The sequence below is a fragment of the Balaenoptera musculus genome, chromosome 13, assembly GCF_009873245.2.
Source record: "Balaenoptera musculus isolate JJ_BM4_2016_0621 chromosome 13, mBalMus1.pri.v3, whole genome shotgun sequence".
NCBI classification, from domain to species: Eukaryota; Metazoa; Chordata; class Mammalia; order Artiodactyla; family Balaenopteridae; genus Balaenoptera; species Balaenoptera musculus.
The window spans coordinates 5,727,121-5,750,859 of NC_045797.1; the positions used below are offsets into that span (position 1 = coordinate 5,727,121).

At 45.8% G+C, this 23,739-nt stretch overlaps 1 protein-coding gene across 2 annotated transcripts in view; it reads left to right on the forward strand.

Annotated features, from left to right (window-relative positions):
- RFX8 (regulatory factor X8) overlaps positions 1-23,739 on the forward strand; it is a 66,922-nt gene that overhangs the window by 17,560 nt on the left and 25,623 nt on the right. The window contains exon 5 of one of the 2 annotated variants that reach the window (XM_036873403.1): positions 21,574-21,637. The exons of the other annotated variant lie outside the window; for it this stretch is intronic. Coding sequence (XP_036729298.1) covers positions 21,574-21,637 — 64 coding nt within the window. The remainder of the gene's footprint in view (positions 1-21,573; positions 21,638-23,739) is intronic. 2 annotated transcript variants of the gene reach the window in all.

Below are 23,739 nucleotides of genomic sequence, written 5' to 3' on the forward strand. Positions count from 1 at the left end.
GCCCTCAGGACTCTGCATCATCCAGTTCCTTCCCCAGAATGAGCCCTTCTTGGTCTCCTTTTCTCTCCCCTCCCCCCCCCAGGGCATGCATCTCCCTGAGATCCAACCCTTCATAATCCATGATGCTCTTCCCACACTTTGGCCCCAAGACACCTCATCCCTTTGTGTCTTCCACCTGTCTCTCCGTCCATGGATGACGACTCCTTCTAAATCACTTCTGCTTCTCCTCGTCTCTCCCACCTCCTAGGCTTTTCTGTCTGGCTGTCTACTGGACGTTTCCATCCAGAAGACCCACTGGTACCTCACACTGAGGATGCAGAAATTTAACTTCATACTCTTTCTCCGGCCACCTCTGCCTCTTGACGTCCATATTTCCATCTGTGATCCCAATAGATATAACCCGTGCAGAGTGTCACCCGAAAGCCATCCCTGACTCCCTCAGGTCACAAGTCCTGTTAATTCTTCCCTTTCGGGTCTCCTGACCACTCTTCATGGTTACTGATGTTTCCTTGAAGCCCTGGTCATCTCACATCAAGATTATTTCCGTGGATCCCACGTGACCTCCCTCTCCTCAGCCTCACCTCTCTGTAGACACAGCCGTGAGTAAAGCAATGACACTCCAGTAAAAATTAATTTAAAAAATTAAATTAAAAGTATAATAATAAATAAATGGAAGGAGTAAGAAAATAATTGATAATCTTGATTTGGCAAAACTTAAAACTTCTTTATCTTAAATAATTAAAGGGAAATTCCGTGTATCTATGGGCCACATTCTTATAATAGATATAATTTAACAAATATAGTACTTAATAGTAAAATATTCATGTTAATCCATGTGAAGGCTGAGAACCCAGCACGACCAAAACCAAAAAGAGATATTTAACAAAAGAGAAATACGAATTCCGAAACATATCAAGAAGCCTTAATACCTTAAGGAATTCTGTGAAAACTGTTTTTGTAACACTACTCATTAATATAAATACAAACCCCTAAATTTCAAAATAAGTAAATAAACACAACTGTGAGACTAACCTCCCCACAATTCTGCATTTTCTTTGTCTCTTTCTTGCTCAGAAACATTCAGGAGCTTGCCCTTACCTCCTGCGCGAAGCCTACGCACCCCCCTCTCCCAGACTGGTGTCCGCCCCCCAGATCCTTCCTACTGCACTTTCCAACCCGGTTGCCAGTTTCTCCCCCATATAAACTGCCGGTTTCAGCCATGCTCACTTTTCTCTGAAAATGTCAAATGCGGTTCTGCCTTTGCTCCCGTCATCCTGTCCTTGCATGCTGTCATTCCTTCTTCTCTCTGTCTCATTGGACCTTCCTGAATCCTGTCCCTTCCCTGGGACACACCTCAGGGACCACCTGCTCCAGGGAACCGTCCTCAGCAGCCCCAGCTCTAGGGAAGACCCCCTCCTCCACTGCCGCACGCCGCTCACTGGCTGTCGACCCAGCCAGCGTTTCCTCTTAATTCATACGTTGTTCATGGATCCTTCATGTGGCATAAATAGAGGAGCACGTACCCAAGTAGCCAGGGTCAATTTTACCTTTACTTCTAGCCCAGCATAATGAATAAGAGGGCCCCTTTCGCTCTCCAAAGGGCTCTGGTGTGGACAAGAAACTATAGCGAATTATATGAGCACCTTTTGTATGAGGTACCCTGCGTTGTTAGGCAGCGGCCGAGGAGGAGCCACAGGGAACCACCAGTACGGGTAAGACGTGGACCCTTCTCTCTGACGGCTTCATAGCGGGACTAAATGTACATTTCGCTTGATACCAAGTGTAACGTGACGGGTGTCGGAAGTGTACACAAGGTCCCGTGAGAACTCAGAGGTGGAGAGCGCACGTCTTGGGCCAGGGGATCAGAGGGGCCCGGGAGAGAGGCGTGCTTTGAACGAAGCTGTGAAGGACAGAGCTTTGACGGCTGGAGAGGGAGGCGGGAGGGAGAGGATGTCCAGGCTCAGGGAGGGAGGTGAGTGTACACAGAGGTGTGACGGCAGAGGCTCCCTGCCGTGCAGGATGCGGAGATGGGGTGCAGCACCAGCCTGGGGAAGGGACTTGAATTCGATGCTGGGGGCGGGGTGTCTGTAAGCCTCTGGAGTCGTCCTCTGGGAAACAGGGTGGTGTCATCATGGGAACCTCTGCAAGGCCAGGAACCATGGAGCTTGTTTTATCCCCAACGTTGCCTGGAAACACAGTGTCGGCCCTGAAGTAGCTGTTGAAGAATGAAAAACTTGGAATTAAGGTTTAAAGAGACTAGACTGGAAGGAGAGGGTGACAGCGGCCAGGAGATGGTCCTCAGTCTTTCTGATGAGCGCCTGGACCAAAAAGGAGGCAGAGCTGCAGGACCCTTCGAAGGCAGGGTCTTCGGATGGTCGAGCCTGTGTCCACAGACGGAGGCAGGGATGACTCAGGCCAGCCCGTCCCACCGAAACCTCGAACTCAACCTCAAGTCAAGTCCTAATTACCTGCTTCCCACCAGCTCCTCCTCTTACATCTCTTATTCAGCCCTTCGTCACAAAGATGGAAAAATGAGAGCAGCGAAAATAGAGAAGTTAGGGAAGGGAGTCGGAAAGATGAGAGATTTGTTTCAGTCATAGTCGGACCTTTCCTTGTGCAAAGGGGATCTCTCACTTGCTGACGTGTGTGTGTCTTTGTTTGCCCAGAGCACCCAGCAGGCGGTGTGGAGAGCTCTGCATGTGCCCACGTGCACACACACAAGGAAAACAACGAACAGGGCAAGAACTGGGCCCGGGTGAGAGGCCATTAGTGTCCTGAGGCCTCTGCGTTGATGTCACAGAGAAAGGGGCTGGAACGGGTCTTTGTGGGGAAAAATAGGCTTTACCCTCATCGAGGAAGAGGAGGGCTTCAGGGGACAAAGGTCAGGACGAGGATGACATTGGCTTATTCTGGAGATCAGCCCAGCAGCAGGTGCTTTTAATGTCCTGTGCCCCACACATGTCTGGTAATAGATGAACTCTAAAGTCTTGGCCAATGAAGAGATTTTTTTTTTTAAAGCATTAAGGTTGTTTTTTTTTTTGAATTTTATTTTATTTATTTTTTTATACAGCAGGTTCTTATTAGTCATCAATTTTATACACATCAGTGTATATATGTCAATCCCAATCGCCCAATTCATCACACCACCACCACCTCCCCACCACTTTCCCCCCTTTGTGTCCATACGTTTGTGCTCTACATCTGTGTCTCAGTTTCTACCCTGCAAACCGGTTCATCTGTACCATTTTTCTAGGTTCCACATATATGCGTTAATATACAATATTTGTTTTTCTCTTTCTGACTTACTTCACTCTGTATGCCAGTCTCTAGATCCATCCACGTCTCTACAAATGACCCAATTTCGTTCCTTTTTATGGCTGAATAATATTCCGTTGTATATATGTACCACATCTTCTTTATCCATTTGTCTGTCAATGGACATTTAGGTTGCTTCCATGACCTCGCTATTGTAAATAGTGCTGCAATGAACACTGGGGTGCACGTGTCTTTTACAATTATGGTTTTCTCTGGATTTATGCCCAGTAGTGGGATTGCTGGGTCATATGGTAATTCTATTTTTAGTTTTTTAAGGAACCTCCATACTGTTCTCCATAGTGGCTGTATCAATTTACATTCCCACCAACAGTGCAAGAGGGTTCCCTTTTCTCCACACCCTCTCCAGCATTTGTTGTTTGTAGATTTTCTGATGATGGCCATTCTGACTGGTGTGAGGTGATACCTCATTGTAGTTTTGATTTGCATTTCTCTAATAATCAGTGATGTTGAGAAGCTTTTCATGTGCTTCTTGGCCATCTGTATGTCTTCTTTGGAGAAACGTCTAGTTAGGTGTTCTGCCCATTTTTGGATTGGGTTGTTTGTTTTTTTAATATTGAGCTGCATGAGCTGTTTATATATTTTGGAGATTAATCCTTTGTCCGTTGATTGGTTTGCAAATATTTTCTCCCATTCTGAGGGTTGTCTTTTTGTCTTGTTTGTAGCTTCCTTTGCTTTGCAAAAGCTTTTACATTGCATTAGGTCCCATTTGTTTGTTTTTGTTTTCATTTCCATTACTCTAGGAGGTGGGTCAAAAAGGATCTTGCTGTGATTTATGTCAAAGAGTGTTCTTCCTATGTTTTCCTCTAAGAGTTTTATAGTGTCCGGTCTTACATTTAGGTCTCTAATCCATTTTGAGTTTATTTTTGTGTATGGTTTTAGGGAGTGTTCTAATTTCATTCTTTTACATGTAGCTGTCCAGTTTTCCCAGCACCACTTTTTGAAGAGACTGTCTTTTCTCCATTGTATATCCTTGCCTCCTTTGTCATAGATTAGGTGACTATAGGTGCGTGGGTTTATCTCTGGGCTCTCTATCCTTTCCATTGATCTATATTTCTGTTTTTGTGCCAGTACCATATTGTCTAGATTACTGTAGCTTAAAAAGCATTAAGGTTTAAGGGTAAGTTTCTTACCGATGCCATGTTTTAAGAAATACAACATGTATATTTTGAAGGCAGAATATAATAAATGTTAATACAGTTGTTAATCTCTGAACTATGCTGGTGAAACTGTCTTCTATTTTATTATACGACATCTTTTACATTAGGACCTGTGTGACCTTTTAAAAATTAGGTCTGAAAATAAAAACTTCATCTCTCTGCTTTCCAGGTAATGAAAACTATATCTCTCATCCATTCATTTATCTGTTCATTCAACAAATATTTAAGTTCCTACACTAAGTCAGGCCCTGTTCTAGCCACTGGTGATGAAGCAGTAAGCAAGATAAACAAGGCCTTCCCGCTGGTCAGGTTTATTTATTTTTTTAATTATTATTTTTTTTGCCCCAGCTTTTTTTTTTTTGGCCATGCCATGTGGCATGCAAGGTCTTAGTTCCCCAACGAGGGATCGAACCCGTGTCCCCTGCAGTGGAAGTGTGGAGACCTAACCACTGGACTGCCAGGGAATTCCCCCTCTGGTCAGTTTTAGTTGGGGAGAAAGACAGTCAAAAAGGAACGATAGTGAGATTGATCTGAAGACAGTAAAATGCAGTCATGGGAGGCCTCCCTGGGAAGATATGCCTTTGGAGCAGAAATGTGAAAAAAGCAAGTGGCCAAATGAAGATCTGGGGGACAAGCATTCCGGGAGGGGAAAGAGCAAGTGCAAAGGGCCTGGGGCAGGGATGAGTGCAAAGAAGAGCGAGGAAGTCTGAGGGTGGTGGTTGGCATGAACAGGAGAGTGGGCGGAGGGGGATCTGAAAACACAGGCAGGGCCCGCAGGTGTTGGGAAGGAGGCAGGATGTTATTCCGAGTGTGATGTGAGCCGCTGGGGAGACTCAGGCTGGGCAGTGAAGCAGGCTGATTGGCATGTCAAGTGGAGATCCTCTGGCAGCTGTGCTAATTCTGGGCTGTAGGAGGAGATGGAAGAGGAGGAGGAGGGGCCCGTGAGGAGGCTTAGCAGCAGCCCTGGCAGAGATGCCCACCGAGACTACTCGCTGGAATTCGTTTCATTCTCTGAAAGAGGCAGCATAATACCAAGCAATACTACACGTGGACAGGAGCAGAGACTCTAGGACAGACTCCCCGACTCCACCTCTAGTAAGCTGTGTGATCTTAGGCAAGTCACTCGACCTCTCTGTGTCTCAGATTCCTCACCCATTAACAAGGATACTAATATCTATGTCACAGGGTTGTTGTGAAGATTAAATGAATTAATACAAGGAAAATGCTTAAAACAGTACCTGGCACATAGTAAACATTTAATAAGACTCCTCAGCATATTGCCCTTGGCTTTGATGTATTTATTTTAATATATCTGCATGATTTTTTCATAGTGTTATGTATATTATTTTTATTTTGGCTCTTGTGTTTTTCGGTTCTATCATTCCCATTTGGTTCTGTTGTATAACTTTTGTTTCTTTGCAGAGGTTTTCTATTTTTTTAATCTGTTTCAAAAGAATTCATAATTACTTGGAACACTTTTATAATGACTGTGTGAAAATCTTTGTCACATAATTCCAACATCTGGTTCATCTCAGTGTTAGCGTCAGTAGATTGTCTTCTCTGATGCAAATTGTGATTTACCCAACTCTTAGTATTATGGGTGGTTTCCTTCCTCCCTCCCTGCCTTCCCTCCTTCCTTCCTTCCTTCCTTCCTTTCTTTTGTCATTGAGGTATAATTGATATTCAACATAATATTAGCTTCAGGTGTACAACATAATGATTGGATATTTGTGTATATTGCAAAATGATCACCACAATAAGTCGAATTATCATCTGTCACCATACATAGTTACAGAATTTTTTCTGGTCATGATAACTTTTAAGATCTACTCTGTTAGCAAATTTCAAATATGTGACACAGTATTAGTAACTGTAATCATCATGCTATACGTAACATTCCCAGGACTTACTTATTTTACACCTGGAAGTTTGTACCTTTTGTCTCCCTTCACCCCTTTTGCCCACCCTCCAGCACCACCAGCCCCTCCATCCCTGGCAGCCACTGTATCTATGAGCTTGGTTTTTGCTTTTCTTTTTCTTTTTAGATTCCACGTGTAAGTGAGATCATACAATATTTGTCTTTTTCTCTCTGGCTAATTTCACTTAGCATACTGCCCTCAAGGTCCATCCATGTTGTCCCAAATGGCAAGATGTCATTCTTTTTTATGGCTGAATATTATTCCACTGTGTATATATACCATAATTGCTTTATTCGTTCACCTGTCAGTGGACACGTAGGTCGTTTTCATATCTCGGCTGGTGTAAATAATGCTGCAGTGATCATGGAGGTACATGTATCTTTTCAAGTTAGTGCTTTTGTTTTCTTCAGATAAATCCCCAGGAGTGGGATTGGTGGATCATATGGTGTTTTTACATTCCCACCAGCAGTGCACAAGGGCTCCCTTTTCCCCACACCCTCTCCAGCACTTGTTCTCTCCTGTCTTCTTGATGACAGCCATTCTAACAGGTGTGAGGTGAGATCTCATTTTTGGTTTTGATTTGCGTTTCCCTGATGATTAGTGTTGTTGAGCATCTTTTCATGTACTTGTTGGCCATCTGCATGTCTTTGTTGCAAAAATGTCTGTTCACATATTCTGCCCATTTTTAATTGGATTGTTTGGTGTTTGCTATTGAGTTGTATGAGCTCTTTATATTTTGGTTATTAACCCCTTATCAGAGAGATGATTTGCAAATATTTTCTCCAATTCCATAGGTTGACTTTTCACTTTGTTGATGGTTTACTGTGCACAAGGTTTTTAGTTTGATGTAATCCCACTTCTTTGTTTTTGCTTTTGTTGCTTTTACTTTTGGGGTCAGATTTCAAAAAAAATCGTCACCAGGATCTGTGTCAAGGAGCTTACCACCTATGTTTGCTTCTAGAAGTTCTTCTAGGCTCAGATCTTACATTCAGCTCTTTAATTCATTTTGAGTTAATTTTGTGTATGGTGTAAGAGAGTGGTCTAGATTCATTCTTTTGCATGTGTCTGTCCAGTCTTCCCGGCGCCATTTATTGAAGAGACTGTCCTTTCCCCATTGTATATTCTTAGGTCCTTTGTCGTGAGTTAATTGACCATATATGTGTGGGTTTATTTCTGGGCTCTCTATTCTGTTCCACTGATCTTTGTATTTTAGGGGTGATTTTCTATCGTATCCTGGGCGTTTGGGTTATGTTAGGAGACTTGACCCTGTTTAAATCTTCTCCTTTAGCAGGCAGTCACCCGATTTGGGCTTAGCATATAGGATCTGGGCTGTAGTTCCAGTGACAGTTTAGTTTTCTGATCATGCTGTTCTGATCTGTTTCACTCTTCTGGCGCTGCTGGGGCTTGTGATCAGTTACTTACTGGGCCACCTGCAGGGGCTGAACCCACCTCCATGGGCCACCTTCTCTGGGGAGCTGGGAGAGCCAGAGTGCTGGGCCTTCATCCCCTTACGCCACCTGGTGTAGGGCAGGGAGACACCAGTCTCTGCTGGTATTACCCCTGTGGGTAGACCGCCTGCCCTGCTGAGCTCCAGGTGTGGAGTGGGTGCTGAACTGGCAAGGGGCTTCAGTACTGTCCCTGCATCAGCGTCCCGGGGCTGGTAGGGGGTGCTCAGCCCACCAGCACTTCAGAGCTGCCGCTGTGGGCATTTGGGGTGGCCAGCTCCTGCTGTCTCTGTCAGGCTTCCCTCTCCTGGTCCTCTTGGGATTCAGGTCTGTGCCTGTTGACAGTTCTGGGTCCCAGGTCCCTCCTGTGTGCAGTCCAGATACACATGGGCGATCAAAACAAAACAGCGAACTCATCACCTGGTTGCTTCTGCAGTCCTGTACTCCCAGGCAGTCCACCGTCTTCTTTCCAGCTTTCAGAGCCCTTTCCTCATGGGCCATTGAATCATCTCCAGGGTATTGGTTTGGATTCGAGGGCAGGAGCCAGGAAAAGTGAATCTACAGCCTGTTCCCTGGACACGAATCAAGCTACTCCAGAAACTTTTGGAAAAAAGACCGTATATACTTTGTAAATCAATGTTAATGGTGAATGGAATGCTTAATTATATGATTGTTCCTCATAAATTAAAGTAGGATGAGTTAAAATATGATGATGGGGGACTTGCCTGGCAGTCCAGTGGTTAAGACTCCCTGCTGCCAATGCAGGGGGCGAGGGTTCAATCCCGGGTTGGGGAATTAAGATCCCACATGCCGAGCGGCCAAAAAAAATAAGTTAAAAAAAAAAATATGAAGTAGAAATCGATAGTCCAGAGATCCACTTTAAGAATGAGACACTGGGGCCTCCCTGGTGGCGCAGTGGTTAAGAATCCGCTTGCCAGTGCAGGAGACACGGGTTCGAGCCCTGGTCCGGGAAGATCCCACATGCCACGGAGCAACTAAGCCTGTGCACCACACCTACTGAGCCTGTGCTCTAAAGCCTGCGAGCCACAACTACTGAAGCCCACGTGCCTAGAGCCCGTGCTCCGCAACAAGAGAAGCCACCGCAATGAGAAACCCGTGCACCGCAATGAAGAGTAGCCCCCGCTCGCTGCAAAGAGAAAGCCCGCGCGCAGCAACAAAGACCCAGCGCAGCCAAAAATAAATAAATAAATAAATTAAAAAAAAAAAAAGAATGAGACACTGGTTCATTGCAGCTCTGTTTACAATAGCCAGGACATGGAAGCAACCTAAGTGTCCATCGACAGATGAATGGATAAAGAAGATGTGGCACATATATACAATGGAATATTACTCAGCCATAAAAAGAAACGAAATTGAGTTATTTGTAGTGAGGTGGGTGGACCTAGAGTCTGTCATACAGAGTGAAGTAAGTCAGAGAAAAAGAAATACTGTATGCTAAGGTATATATATGGAATCTAAAAAAAAAAAAAAAAGGTCATGAAGAACCTAGGACAGGAATAAAGACACAGACCTACTAGAGAATGGACTTGAGGACACGGGGAGGGGGAAGGGTAAGCTGGGACGAAGTGAGAGAGCGGCATGGACGTATATACACTACCAAACGTAAAACAGATAGCTAGTGGGAAGCAGCCGCATAGCACAGGGAGATCAGCTCGGTGCTTTGTGACCAGCTAGAACTGTGGGATAAGGAGGGTGGGAGGGAGATGCAAGAGGGAAGAGATATGGGGATATATGTATATGTATAACTGATTCACCTTGTTATAAAGCAGAAACTAACACACCATTGTATGTAAAGCAATTATACTCCAATAAAGATGTTAAAAAAAAAGAAAGAATGAGACACTGTAACACAACACTGTAAATCAACTATACTCCAATAAAAATTTTTTTAAAAAAGATGATGGAGCCTTTGGATTGGGACAGAATGGTGTAGACACATTTCTTTCTGCTTCTCCCTGCTCAGCACAACTGTAAACCCTGGAAATAATGCAAGAAGCAACCAGAGGAAAACTCTGAAAGGTGGTAAGAAGAAAGTGAGTGAGTTGGGAACCCCAGGGCTACACACAGCACAGAGGTGGGGTATCCCGCGACCCCCGACCCTAGACCCAGTGTTTCCCACCCCCCCGACCGAGCACGAAAAAGCATCCCAGACAGACTCATTCTTCTAACAATACCAGGCAAGGGGAAGCGCTAGGGAGATTCCCACCAAATATGAACAGCCAGAGGAAACACTCTCCTTCCTCGCTGGGTCTGAGACATCCCTTTTCCACCAGGAGATACTGGGAATGTGAGCCCACCTGTCGGGCGAGGCCCAGCTACAGCAAGCAGCCTGGTCCAGGAAGGCTCTTTGTCCCCCCAGCCCACCCAAGAAGCAGCCAAGGAGTCCAGCTGACGGAATCCCTCCGCTACAGAGGGAAATCCCTGCCCTGCCAGAGAAAAGCTCTCCAGCCCCTCAGGCCACACCAACAGGGAGCTCTCAGCCCAGGCTAAGATTGACTACAGAGATGCAGTGAGGATACACAGATCAGAAGGAAGAGAGAGGCACCGTCTGGAGGGATCCACGTGCACCCTTTCTCCTGCTCTCGCCCTGCCCCGAGGGCTCACACAGAGCACAGCCCTCTGTGCAGGAAAAGCACAGCAACACGCGTGTGATGCTTCAGCTCAGGGAAGCCCACTGGAGACTGCACACTCAGAGGCTTTACTAAGGGCTGGTCCCATAAGCACCTTCTCCCTAGCACGTGCCAAAACCACCGAGAAACGTTACTCAGCATCAACTACATTGTGTGCAGAAACAGCCCAGGCACAGTGAACCCCTCTTACTTGTTGCTTGTTGACTGGAAACACTCCGGGAGCCCAGTTTTCAGATGCCAGCTGAGGGCCAGTCTGGCAAGCAGGCCTCTCTAAGGATAGCAGTCTCAGGCCTGCCGTGTTCTGTCTTCTCTGCACAAGGGCGTGACCTTGTGAATAAGCTAAGAAAACACCAAATTGCACTCTTTATTTTTATTGAAGTATAGTTGATTTACAGTGTTGTGTTAATTTCTGCTGTACAGCGGAGTGATTCAGTTTTACATACATATATACATGTTCTTTTTTTATATATATTCTTTTCCATTGTGGTTTATCACAGGATATTGAAGAGTCCCCTGTGCTCTGCAGTAGGACCTTGTTGTTTATCCATCCTATGTACACTGGTTTGCATCTGCTAATCCCAAACTCCCACTCCATCCGTCCCCCACCCCACCCACCTTGGTAACCACAAGTCTGTTCTCTATGTCTGTGAGTCTGTTTCTGTTTCATAGATAAGTTCATTTATGTTATATTTTAGATTCCACATGTAAGTAATATCGTATGGTATTTGTCTTTCTCTGTCTGACTTACTTCATTTAATATGATAATCTCTAGGTCCATCCATGTTGCTGCAAATGGCATTATTTTACGGCTGAGTAGTATTCCATTATGCATATATACCACATCTTCTTTACCCATTCATCTGTCGGTGGACATTTAGGTTGTTTCCCTGTCTTGGCTATTGTGAACAGTGCTGCTATAAACATAGGGATGCATGTATCTTTTTGAATTCGAGTTTTGTCTGGACATATGCCCGAGAGTGGGATTGCTGGATCAGATGGCAACTCTATTTTTAGCTTTTTGAGGAACCTCCATACTATTTTCCTTAGGGGCTGCACTAACTTACATTCCCACCAACAGTGTAAGAGAGGTCCCTTTTCTCCACACCGTCTCCAGCATTTGTTACATGTAGACTTTTTGATGATGGTCATTCTGACTGGTGTAAGGTGATAACCTCATTGCAGTTTTGATTTGCATTACTCTGATAGCAATGTGAAGCATCTTTTCTTGTGCCTGTTGGCCACGTGTATGTCTTCCTTGGAGAAATGTCTATTTAGTTCTTCACCCATTTTTCGATTGGGTTGTTTGTTTTTTTGTTGTTGAGTTATATGAATTGTTTGTATATTTTGGAGATTAAGCCCTTGTTGGTTGCATCATTTGCACATATTTCCTCCCATTCCATAGGTCGTCTTTTTCATTGTTTACGGTTTCCTTTGCTGCAAATTGCACTCTTTAAAAGGGTGAATTGTATGATGTGTGAATTATCTCTCAATGAAGTTGTTTTTTAAAAAAAATCCCAGCAAGGTTTTTTTGTAGACACAGACGGCTTGTTCTAAAAGTTATATGGAAAGGCAAGGCCCTAAAATAGTTCAAACAACCTTGACAAAGAGAATCAAGTGGGAGAAAACACTACCTGATATTAAGGCTCACTATACAGCTATAGTAGTCAAGACAGTGTGGTTTGGTGGAGGCATAGACACGGAACAGGGACAGAGAACCAGAAATAGACCCGCTCAAATATGCTCACATGATTTTTCACAAAGGTGCAAGAGTAGTTCAGTGGAAGAAGACTAGCTTTTCAACAAACGGTGCAGGAACAACTAGACGTCCACGTGCAAAAAAGTGAACTTCACAACTGATACAAAAATTAACTCAGGATGGATCATACACTTACATGTAAAACATAAAAATATTAAATTTAAAAAAACAGGAGAAAATCTTTGGGGTGTACCCTAGGGTTAGGCAAAAAGTTCTGAGGCTTGACACCAAAACCATGATCCATAAAAGTAAAAACTAATGAGTTGGACCTCATCAGAATGAAAACTTTTGTTCTGTGTGTGACCTTGTGAAGAGGAGGGAAAGATAAGTTCCACCCTGGAAGAAAATACCTACAAGCCACACATCCGACAAAGGACTAGTGCCTGGAATATATAAAGAGCTTTCAAAACTAAACAGTAAAAAAAAAAAGTCCAATTAGTAAGTGGGCAAAAGACGTACCCATACATCTCCCTGAAGAGGATCTACAGATGGCCAATAAGCACATGAAAAGATGTTCAGCATCATTCATCATTATGGAAATTCAAATTAACACCACAATGAACACACACCTATCAGGTTGATTAAAATAAAAAATAATGACAACACGAAATGACGGTGATGATGCAGAGAGACTCATACATTGCTGATGGGAATGCAAAATGGTCCAACCGCTCTGGAAAATAGTTTGGCAGACTCTTCTAAAACTAAACATACAATTACCATTCAAACCAGCAATTTCACTCTTGGACACTGATCCCAGAGAAAGGAAAACTTCTGTCCCCACAAAAACCTGCACACAGATGTTCATAGCAGCTTTCTTCATAATAAGCAAAAACTGGAATCAGCCCTGATGTCCTTCACTGGGGGACTTTAAACAAAGGAGGGTACGGCCATGCCATGGAATACCGTGCAGCAGCGAAGGGAGCAAACTATTGATACAACCGCTTGGCTGAATCCCCAGGGAATTACACTGAGTGAAAAAACTATCTCAAAAGGTTCCATACTGTATGATCCCATTTATAAAACATTTTGAAATGACAAAAATTTTTTTTCTTTTTTTTTAATTGAAGTATAGTTGATTTACACTGTTGTGTTAGTTTCAGTTATACATGTATGTATATATGTATCATATTCTTTCCCATTGTAGTTTATCATAGGATACTGAATACAGTCCCCTGTGCTATACAGTAGGACCTTGTTGTTTATCCATCCTATATGTACTAGTTTGCATCTGCTAAGCCCAAACTCCCAATCCAGCCCTCCCCTGCCCCCTGCCCCCTTCCCCCTGGGCAAGCACAAGTCTGTTCTCTATGTCTGTGAGTCTGTTTCTGTTTCTTAGATAGGTTCATTTGTGTCATAAGTGATAGATGGTATTTGGGAAATGACCACGTTTTTGAAATGAAGGACAGTTTCCTGGTTGCCCGGAGTTAGGGACCTGGGGGTGAGGGAGCAAGAGGTGGGTGTGGTTACAGAGGGGCAGCACCAGGGACCCTCGTGATGACACAGACGTTCTGTGTCTCGTCTGTGGTATCGAATGCACGCATCTCCATAGGTGATAACACTGTGTTGAACATATGCAAAAAGGAGTTTAAGTGAAACTTGGGAAATTCGCGTAAGATCGGTGAATCTGTATCAGTGTCAAAAGCCAGACTGTGACGTTGTACTGTAGATGGGCAAAATGTTGCCATCGGGGGAGATGGGGCAGAGGGCAAAAGGGAGCTCTCTGAACCATTTCTCACCGCTGCTACCTCGATTACAAATAATGCATCAAGCCTGACCCTGCAGTCCAGGAAAACACGGGATGGCGGGTCCCCTGAAGTAGCTGGTCTTCCCCCGCCCCTGTCTTCTGCTGGCGCCCAGGGGCCCTTCCCGCAGAGTCGGGCTCACTCCTGTGTCCCAGGGCGCCCTCCTCACTGTGGCCTGCAGCACAGCTGTTCACGTGGTACCCTAGCCGGGGCCCGCCCTGCTGTGCACCTGGGAGCAGGCAGCCCCACGGGCAGGGAGCTGTGTCCGCCCAGGGCACACGCTCAGGGCCGGCTTCTGAGAGCACGAGCTCGCCAGCGTTTAGACCCCAGCTGAGCATTTCCCTTGTTCCCCAGAGTGATGGCCCCAGTGAGGCAGGCGTTTCTCCACGGGTGCAGCCACTGAAGTCTGATTTACTTTCCTGCTCATGTTTGCCTAAGGGAGGAGTAGGCATCTGCATTTTTCAAGGGCATCTTGTCTGCTCTTTTTTTTTTTCTCTCGACCGCGTGTTAAGGAAAGGCATGGAGCCCCTGATGAGGGCGTCAGCATAGAGATTTGGCCGGGAGCCAGCGCTGGTGGCTTTAAGGGACTCTGGGGTCTGCCTCCGCATCGCCGCCACCACGAGGTGCTGCAAAAAAGCATGCAATCTAATTAAAATCAGTTTAGTCTTGAGGTGAGCCCCTGTCTCCCCCGTGTTGCCCCTCCAAGCCCCATCAGAGGAGAAATTCTCATGCTCAGCTCTCTGCCACCATCCACCCCTCCCCCTCCCCCATGCCAGCAGAAGCCGCAGGAGGACACGATCCCCAGCCAGGGACCCCCTTTGTTGGACACCTGACAGGTGGCCCAGGAGCAAGCAGACCGGGAGTCCTGGTGTCAACAGCATTTGTTTTCCCTGGGGGGGCGAGGGGGGCAGGTTGTGGTGGATTCCACTGAAAACTGCTGAGGCAGCGCCTGCCCTGAACCCAGGAGAGACCAAGGCTTGATTTTCAAAACCAATGAGAAGCTTGAGGCTATTTTTTTTTTGAGGAAAATGACTATAAATATGCAGTGTGGGGCTTCCCTGGTGGCGCAGTGGTTAAGAATCCGCCTGCCAATGCAGGGGACGTGGGTTTGAGCCCTGATCCGGGAAGATCCCACATGCCGCGGAGCAACTAAGCCCGTGTGCCACAACTACTGAGCCTGCGCTCTAGAGCCCATGAACCACAATGACTGAGCCCATGTGCCTAGAGCCCGTGCTCCACAACAAGAGAAGCCACCGCAATGAGAAGCCCGCGCACCGCATCGAAGAGTAGCCCCCACTCGACACAACTAGAGAAAGCCTGTGCACAGCAATGAAGACCCAACGCAGCCAAAAATAAATAAATTTAAAAATATATATATGCAGTGTGTGCCAGATGAAAAGGACCCCTTCCCAAAATCCAGGACGTTTCCCACCCTGCTCCAGGGTAACAATTTTACAGGAAACAGGCCTCCCAGATCCCAGTCTTGTTTAGCTGGCATCCAGGCTGAGTCCTGACCTAGAACCTACTGGAGAATTGAGGCCAAAGTATAAAATGCTCTATTATCATCAGGGGAGGGGGAGGGGAATGGAGAGAGAGAGAGAAAGAGTGTGTGTGTGTGTGTGTGTGTGTGTGTTGTTGTCACATCTAGAGAAACAGCTCTGCTTAACTCAGGTTTATTCTCTATCTCTTAGGCCAAATCCCTGGCTCTTATGTTACAAGGAAAACTTTGACAGATGACTCCCCATTCTATCGCACGTGACTTCTGACATCAATGGGACAGAGGCTCACGTTTCTCTCAGGGTATATGGAAACTAACCGTTGCCCTCATTCCTTCCCCAGCACACCACACACACACACACACACACACACACACACACTCTCTCTCTCTGTCTCTGTCTCTGTCTCTCTCTCTCAGCTTTTCCAACATAGCATATTAAAGGCCTTTAGAAAGCTTCTAAAATTGGGCCTTCCCCAGTCTGCGCCTTTGTTCTCTGCGCCTTTGTTCTTCTGCCAGCTCATGAGCCCAGGGGGCTGCCCGGTGGCCCTGAGCCCGCAGAACCCAGGGCTGCTGGGTCCACAGCTGGCTAGTTGTGCTGACAAAGCAGAAAGGCTCAGGGTTCATCTTTCAGACTCACCACCCCAGGAGGGTGAGTTGACAGGGAGCCGTCAGCTGGGCGATTGTGGGCACTGAGGACCCAAGGATGTCAGAACATCAGGAGTTACCTCGGAGCTTTGCTTTCTGTCCGTGCAGCCCTGGTACCTGCAGGAGCTGAACCCTCCCGGGGCCAGGGCTCTATCGAGCCCCATGCGGCCTCCCTCTCAGGTATAATCAGGGGTCCAAGTTGCAACCCGCATCTGGGCCTTGTCCGCCCTATGCATTGCAAGGCTGGTTAGAACTTGTTAAGGTTAAAAAAAAATAGGCGTTACCTGATCGTTGTCTAGCAGCTCAAAAAACATAGGTGTAGAGGATCCTGCCCCAGACTGCACCTTTGCTTGGGGAAGGTTTTTTGTTTTATTTATTTATTTATTTATTTATGGCTGTGTTGGGTCTTCGTTTCTGTGCGAGGGCTTTCTCCAGTTGCGGCGAGCGGGGGCCACTCTTCATCGCGGTGCGCGGGCCTCTCACTATCGCGGCCTCTCTTGTTGCGGAGCACAGGCTCCAGACGCGCAGGCTCAGTAGTCGTGGCTCACGGGCCTAGTTGCTCCGCGGCATGTGGGATCTTCCCAGACCAGGGCTCGAACCCGTGTCCCCTGCGTTGGCAGGCGGATTCTTAACCACTGCGCCACCAGGGAATCCCTCGGGGAAGGTTTTAAAAGCCGGTAATGCTGTGAAGCTCCCAAACTATCTCACCTGTTCAGAGTGTCCCTCACATGCTCATCTCCAGCCGAGACGCCAAGACAAGGCAACGTGCTATCTGCTGAGGAAGGCTGGCATCCAGTTGCTGAGTTTTGTCTCCGGAAGGTGAATGTGAACAAGTTAGACTTTCAACACTTTTAAAGGTGTCCCACCAGGTCATCATTTTGCCATTAAGTTGCTCATAAAATCTAATGGGAATAGAGTTAAGCAATGTAAAAGCAACAGCCCCCAACGCCGAAAATGACAAAACCACGACGCTCACCTAACCCGGTTTAAAAAGAAGGTTGTTCTTCCTAAATGGGAAAAGAATGAAAAAGAATAGATATATGTATACGTATAACTGAATCACTTTGCTGTACACCTGAAACTAACACAACATTGTTAATCAACTATAGTCCAATATAAAATAAAATAAAATCTAAAGAGAGAAGGTTGTTCTTTTCCACTTTAAGTTTCAAAACTCTCGCGTCTTCCTTTGCCCTCCTCATGTACGTTATTTGTTTTCATGCGCACATATGTGTCTTACAAGACGGAAATAGTGGAAGAGGTAATAGAGGTGAAGATGTGAAGTTAGAGCTGGGTTTCTGGCTCTGAATTGTTTCTCGTTTCCCATACGTGAAATGGGAATAATAATGAATTATTATCCACCAGCTAACGGATCGTTGTGAGGGCTAAGGTGATGCACGTAAGGCGCCTAGCAGTGGGTGAATGCTCAGTATATTTCAGTGATTAGCATTAATATAATCAAAATTATATTAAATAAAGCTTTTGCAGTCATAACACCCATCCTGATATGAATACAAATATTGACTGTTTAGATATAAAAATATCAAGTTGAGGGTATCTTCTCCTAATCAAAACCAAAATAACTAATTCGTGTGCTCTGAGTAAAAATTGAAATCAGGCCCTCCACTGATGAGAAGATGAAGCACCTTCCCTCAGAAATCTGACACTGAACAAGTATGGGACGTGAATTCAGTTTTATTACACTTTTATCCTCTTGCCTTTGTAATTGCTTCACGTTGTTTCACTGCTGTTAGAATGATTTGCAAGGGCAAATGTCGATGCCCAGATGATGTAAATGAAAGTCTGGATTAATAACAACAGATGTCAAAACCTGAGAATGTGGATGCAAATTGCAGTTAGGACTGAAAGAAAGTTAAATGCCAGAAGGCATATTAAACTAACACGACATTTTAAAGATTTTCCCCGGGGAAAAAAAGGATGAGTCATGTGGCATATAATCATGTCTCAGCCCTCTTTACGTTGGACCCTTCTTAGCCCAATTGATCGTAAAAACTAATTAAAGTAAAATGTGGTTTTTATGTCTATGCCTTTAAAGCATCTCAAGAAAAAAAAAAGGTGGGGGGGGGGAATTCCCTGGTGGTCCAGTGGTTAGGAACTGGGCAAGTTCACTGCCAGGGCCCGGGTTCGATCCCTGGCTGGGGAACTAAGAGCCCACAAGCTGTGCGGCCAAAAAAAATAATTTAAAAAATTAAAAAAATAAAGCATCTCAGGCCTCAGAGGATGATGGAAGAAGACCTCCTTTTGAGCTGGAAGCACTTTCTTCCCAGTAAGGTCAGCTCTGGATGTTTGGTATGGTTTTCTTAGAGCCCTATTTTCACAATGACTCTGCTTTTGATCACAACCTAATAAATGTCCCAAAGGACTGAATCGGAACCACACATGGGAAATGACACAGGGACAGTGACCGCCCCCCCCTCCCCCCCGCCAGAACACGAGGCCATCCTGGCTGGACCCTGAGAGCTAAAACTATCACCTCCAGTGCTGCTTCAGCCCCTCACCCTGAGCGCCCCTGCTCTCGGGTGGAAGACCCCTCGGTGGGGCACCTGTCTGCCACAGTCCCCCCTTCTAGCCTAGCCCAGCCTGACCTGCAAGATCAGAGCACAGTCAACGCCTGCAGTGTTCACTCGGCCAGATGCTCTGGGCGCCGACGCCCTTGACCTGGACCTCCACGGACCTCCTCTCGCAGTAGGGCTGGTCTCCGGCAGCTGTTCTCTGCTCAGCTGCTTTGTAGCGTGGCTCTAATATTGCCACCCTCTACCTCATGCAGATTTTCATGCCTCTTGGCTTGCATGGGACCTCTGAAACTAGGTAATCTTTTAAATAGATAATTAAGATCTTACTGAACCTACATGCTGACCCACGCGATGAGCCATTTATTGAATGAGGACCTTCCAAAGGTGGGAAGAGACAGCCTCTCCGTTCCTTGAACAAGAGAGCTGTCATCGTCTGGCTGCGTGGAGATGAGGACTTTCTAACAGATGACCGAATCTCTCCGTGAGGTTGACATGTTTCTGTTTCCCATTATTGTTGTCTCAGTGCATAAAATCCCCCAATTAAATGCTACAAAAATTGCATATCTCACCAGGGAGGATAAGAGCATTGCATCCCCTTTTCGGCCTCACATAGGCCTCTGCATGGCAAGGAGTCCCCTTTCAGTCTTCCTTGTAACACCACCCTCCTTTCAATGGCTGTTGAGTTAAACTCATACTCTACATTGAACCGATGGCGGAAACTTAGGAGTTTCACTTACAAATCCAAAATTACTGAATATCACTCTCAGTGGCTTAGCCTCCAAAGCTTCCTGAGTCAGGGTTGGGGGAGGGGTGAGCCATAAGGTGGAGGGTTTCCCTTGTCCTTCCTTTAAGTCAGAAACCAGACCTTCTAGCTTCCAGATTCCTGAGTATCCAAAGGAATGTCCCAGGAAGATGGCTGTTACCATCCAAAGACTTTAGTAAGTGCCCTCCAAGTACAGGGCTGTGATAAGTACCAACCAAAGCACGCTAACCAATCACAAGGGAAGCTCCCCTGAGCTGATCAAGCTGGCGGTTTATAGGCCTGTAAACTGTTGAACTAATAAGAGAAGAGGATGGGCCCTCTGACGTAGGTTCCCCTGACGGCCTGTACTTCAGCTGTCATAACAATGACTTTGCAATTATTCGTGTTAACAGCTTTTCTCCTCCACGGGCTGTAACCTCTCAGAGGGCGGACCTCGTCCGTCACGACCACAGCTGTATCCCCCAGGGCCTAGCGTGATGCCCCGATATAGTAGGTACGCAGTAAATAATGGACGCATGAATGAGAAATGGATGGACGAAGCGGAATACATTCACGGTCTTGCATTCATTTTCCAAAGAAGACATATTAGGAGCAGCAGGAGAACAGACGTGGATTGTGGAGAAGCTGCTCTCCCTCCAATTCAGCTGAGGGACGCCTCACAAGTGATTCTTACGCATCTCTTAAAGATGATCCTATTTTTCTACTTAGATTCCTTTTCTATTAGCCCTTTATTCAATGAACTTTTGTTTCCGACATCTTCTTGTCTTCTTTCATTCTAGGTTTTATGCTTTCAGGTGGTGATTGTTGCTTGTTGTTTTTGTTGCTATAATGTCTCAGAGTCTTTGTGGCCATGGGCTGTTCATGGATTTTACCTGGAGAAACTCCATCATTGTCCACACCTACCCAAGATGTCATTGAGACATGACAGATGGAACTCCCGAGACATTTCAGATTCTCCGTCAGTCCATCATCCTGGATCTCCTCCAGGTTGAACAGATTCCGTGTCCTGAAACCCTTTTGCCAATGAGCAGTCCACAGTACACTTCCTGTTGTGATAACAGCTCTTACTGAACAATGAAGAGGGTGGCTTTCTAGTGGGTGTGTAGCCAGACCCTGAATCTATCTGCCCTGTTTTGAAATAGAATATCATGCAGAAACATTGATCACATGGGTATCAAGTGTTCTGTCCAGATTTCCATGGAGAATGGACTGACCCAAACCTTCAGAAGAGAGCTCCCAGGGCTGTAGAGAGGCTGGGAGGGGATGTAGGATCTGCCTGTGTGAGATGAAAGCCATTTTCCTCCACCCCGCTCCGACTCCCACCCCGCCCCAGGCCATCCCTGCCTTGAAGACCATGGTCTTGCTTCCAGAAGCAGAGCGTTCGCCTGCTACCTTCCTCTTTGCATATTTACATAGAATTCAAAGAGTCAGGCGTGAGGACGTGTGTGGAGTGGAAGCCGCAGCCACAGCTCTGGGCAGGGCGTGGAGAAGCCAACACCTCCGGCATCTGGAGGATGCACATTTCCTGTGCAAAGCGGGGGGCCCTGGGCTCCCAGTTTCTCGATGCCCACAATTAAAGGGGAAATGCACCACACCGCATAGATAGAACTGAATCTGTTCTCTGCGACATATAAATAAATGTCTCCAGTACGATATATGAACCCAAGAGGCATGGCGATGTGGAACTTACATCTTATTATTCATTCTCAGTTTCCTTGTTCTGTGAAGCTGCCCTGCTTCATCCATCAACTCAGAGGATATTATCGTTTCTGAGTAGATCATTTTCAAAGCCCCAAATCAGAAAATAGAAGACTTCGTTTCCATGATAATTTTTCTTTTCTCACTGGAGCAGGTCCTACCCATGATGACATCATATTCTTGCTTCTGAGAGGAATAAACCTATAAAAATAAATACGTGGTTGTCCCAGTTACAGAAATGGATTAAAAAAAACAAAAAACTCTAAGCAGGTGATAATCAGCAGTTGTGGAAAGAAACTTGGAGGAGGGTTTTGAAATCAAAGTTACCCCCCCAACAAGTAACCTCACTGCCAAAGAAACTCTATGCTTATGCTCAGAAACGAGTGTCTAACTGAAATTATTTCTCTGTTGTCTGTTATGTCACAGTGGAGACGTCGTTGCCTTTGAAAAATCTGCTAATTATAACAGCATTCTCCAAGAAGAAGGAGCAGTGAGTGTTGAATAAAATAGATTTGTTATGATAGACCCTGGAATATTCAGTAATTGCTGAATTAGATGCAACTGTTTTCCTGTGTGTAACATTCTTACTATGGGCAGCTCTCAACCACTCACCCCTCCAGCCAGGACTGTTGTGTGTCCACTGTGTACACACGGTGTGTGAGGACAGGGGAGGTCCCTGTCCTCAGGAACAAACTACCTAGCTACTCATCAGTCATTTAACAGTGTTTCTTCTGCTATAATTAGAAAAGAAGCATAGGTTATTAGCAATAAATCTGTGTGAAAGTGTCTCCAATTACATGTATAACTCTTTGAATTAGGACGCCAGAACTATGAATAGCTAATCTGTGACATCACGAGGTGAACTTTTCTTTGGTTGCCCAGGATGACAGGATAGCACTTTGCTACGACAAGTGGCATTGAGTAGACATCCTTTGAAAAGCCTGTTTTGTGACCAGCCCTCTTGAGGGCTGAATGGGGTGTGAAAGAAAAGTAAAAAACAAACAAACAAAAAGCATATTCCCTATACTTGAATAGAATACAGTTTCGTAGCTGGGGAGCTAAGACAGACATAAAACTATGGGTGTGCTGTGAGGGGCCCGTGCCCGCTACAGGGGGATTGGGAACTCCGCAGGGGGGGAGGGAGGAAGGATGTGGGCCAGGAGTAATTAGGGAAGGCTTCATGGAAGAGGTGGCCTGTGTTTGTTTCCTGTTGCAGCTGTAACATACTAGCACAAATTTCATGACTTAACGCAAACTTATTATCTAAAACTTCTAGAAGTTATGAGTGTGACTAGTTCTCACCAGGCTAAGAGCAAGGGGTTGACAGGGCTACATCCCTTCTGGGGGACCTGGAGGGGAGAGTCTGTTCCCGGCCTTTTCCAGCTTCTAGAGGCTGCCCACATTCCTTGGCTTGTGGCCACTTCCTCAGCCAGCGAAGGCAGGCTGAGTCCTTCTCATGACACCATCTCTCTGGCTCTCTGCAGCTGGGAAAGGCTCTCTGCTTTTAAGGACCCTCGTGATTACATTGGGGCCACCTGGAGGATCCAGGGTCACCTCCCCATCTCGGGGTCCTCAACCGTAATCACATCTGCAAAGCCCCTCTGCCACATAAGGTTCCAGGGACTAGGATGTGGGCGTTTTCGAGGGGCTGTTCTTCCACCTGTCTTGCTGCCCTTGAGCTGGTCCTGGACAGGGTCGCTGAGATCCTCTTTTTAGGAGGTGTTGATCTTGAGGGAATATGTAGCCTGCATTCATGCTGGGGGGTGTGCGGGCAGTGAGAACCAGAAGTGAGGATGTCGGGGAGAAGTAGACTCAACATGAGGTCCAGATGGTGGACAGCTTGTCAATGCCAGGCTGGGGAATTTGGGTGTCACCCAAGAGACTGGGGGAAAACCACTGAGGCATCTTCAGAAGGAGAATGACAGGATACATTTGCTCTGGGGGTGATAATTCTGGGAGCAGTGTCTTCAAGAATGCAGGAAGGACAAAAGGCATCAAGAGAATCCATAGAGTAACTCAGGGGTGGCAGGTGGTGCCTAGAGGCACAGGTGATGACAGGAAGGTCCTCCGGCGTTTCTCCAGGGGCTGACACTTAGTACCTGCTCACTAAAGGTGGGTGGAATAAATGAATTATAATAACCCCAATGACTTTTCTTGGATCTCATGAAGATCCCAAGCTGTATTTAATACACCTAAAAAAATCTAAATAGACTTTCTCACTCTTTTCTTTGTCATTTTGCTGAATTATTTCTCCAGAACAGGAATCCCGCTGATTCTTTCCTGAACGCCTTGTCCCGCAGAGATGCAGACTTTAGTGGTTCTGCACCAGACACTCGCTCCCTTTAGATTTTTGATTGTTTACATTACGAAGAAAAGATTTCAATTCACGATTTTCTTTTTTTTTTTTTTTTTTTTTCTGAAAGATCAGTTCTTTTCACAGGAAGAGTCCAAAAGGAATTGACTTCAGGAACGCAATGAATTTACTTATTATTATTTTTGGTCGTAGCTTCCGTTTCCATTCTGACCGTACTGTGTTTTCAGATGACTTCTTCTGCACAGGTGAAACTGTGAAGTATCGGAAATTAGAATTTT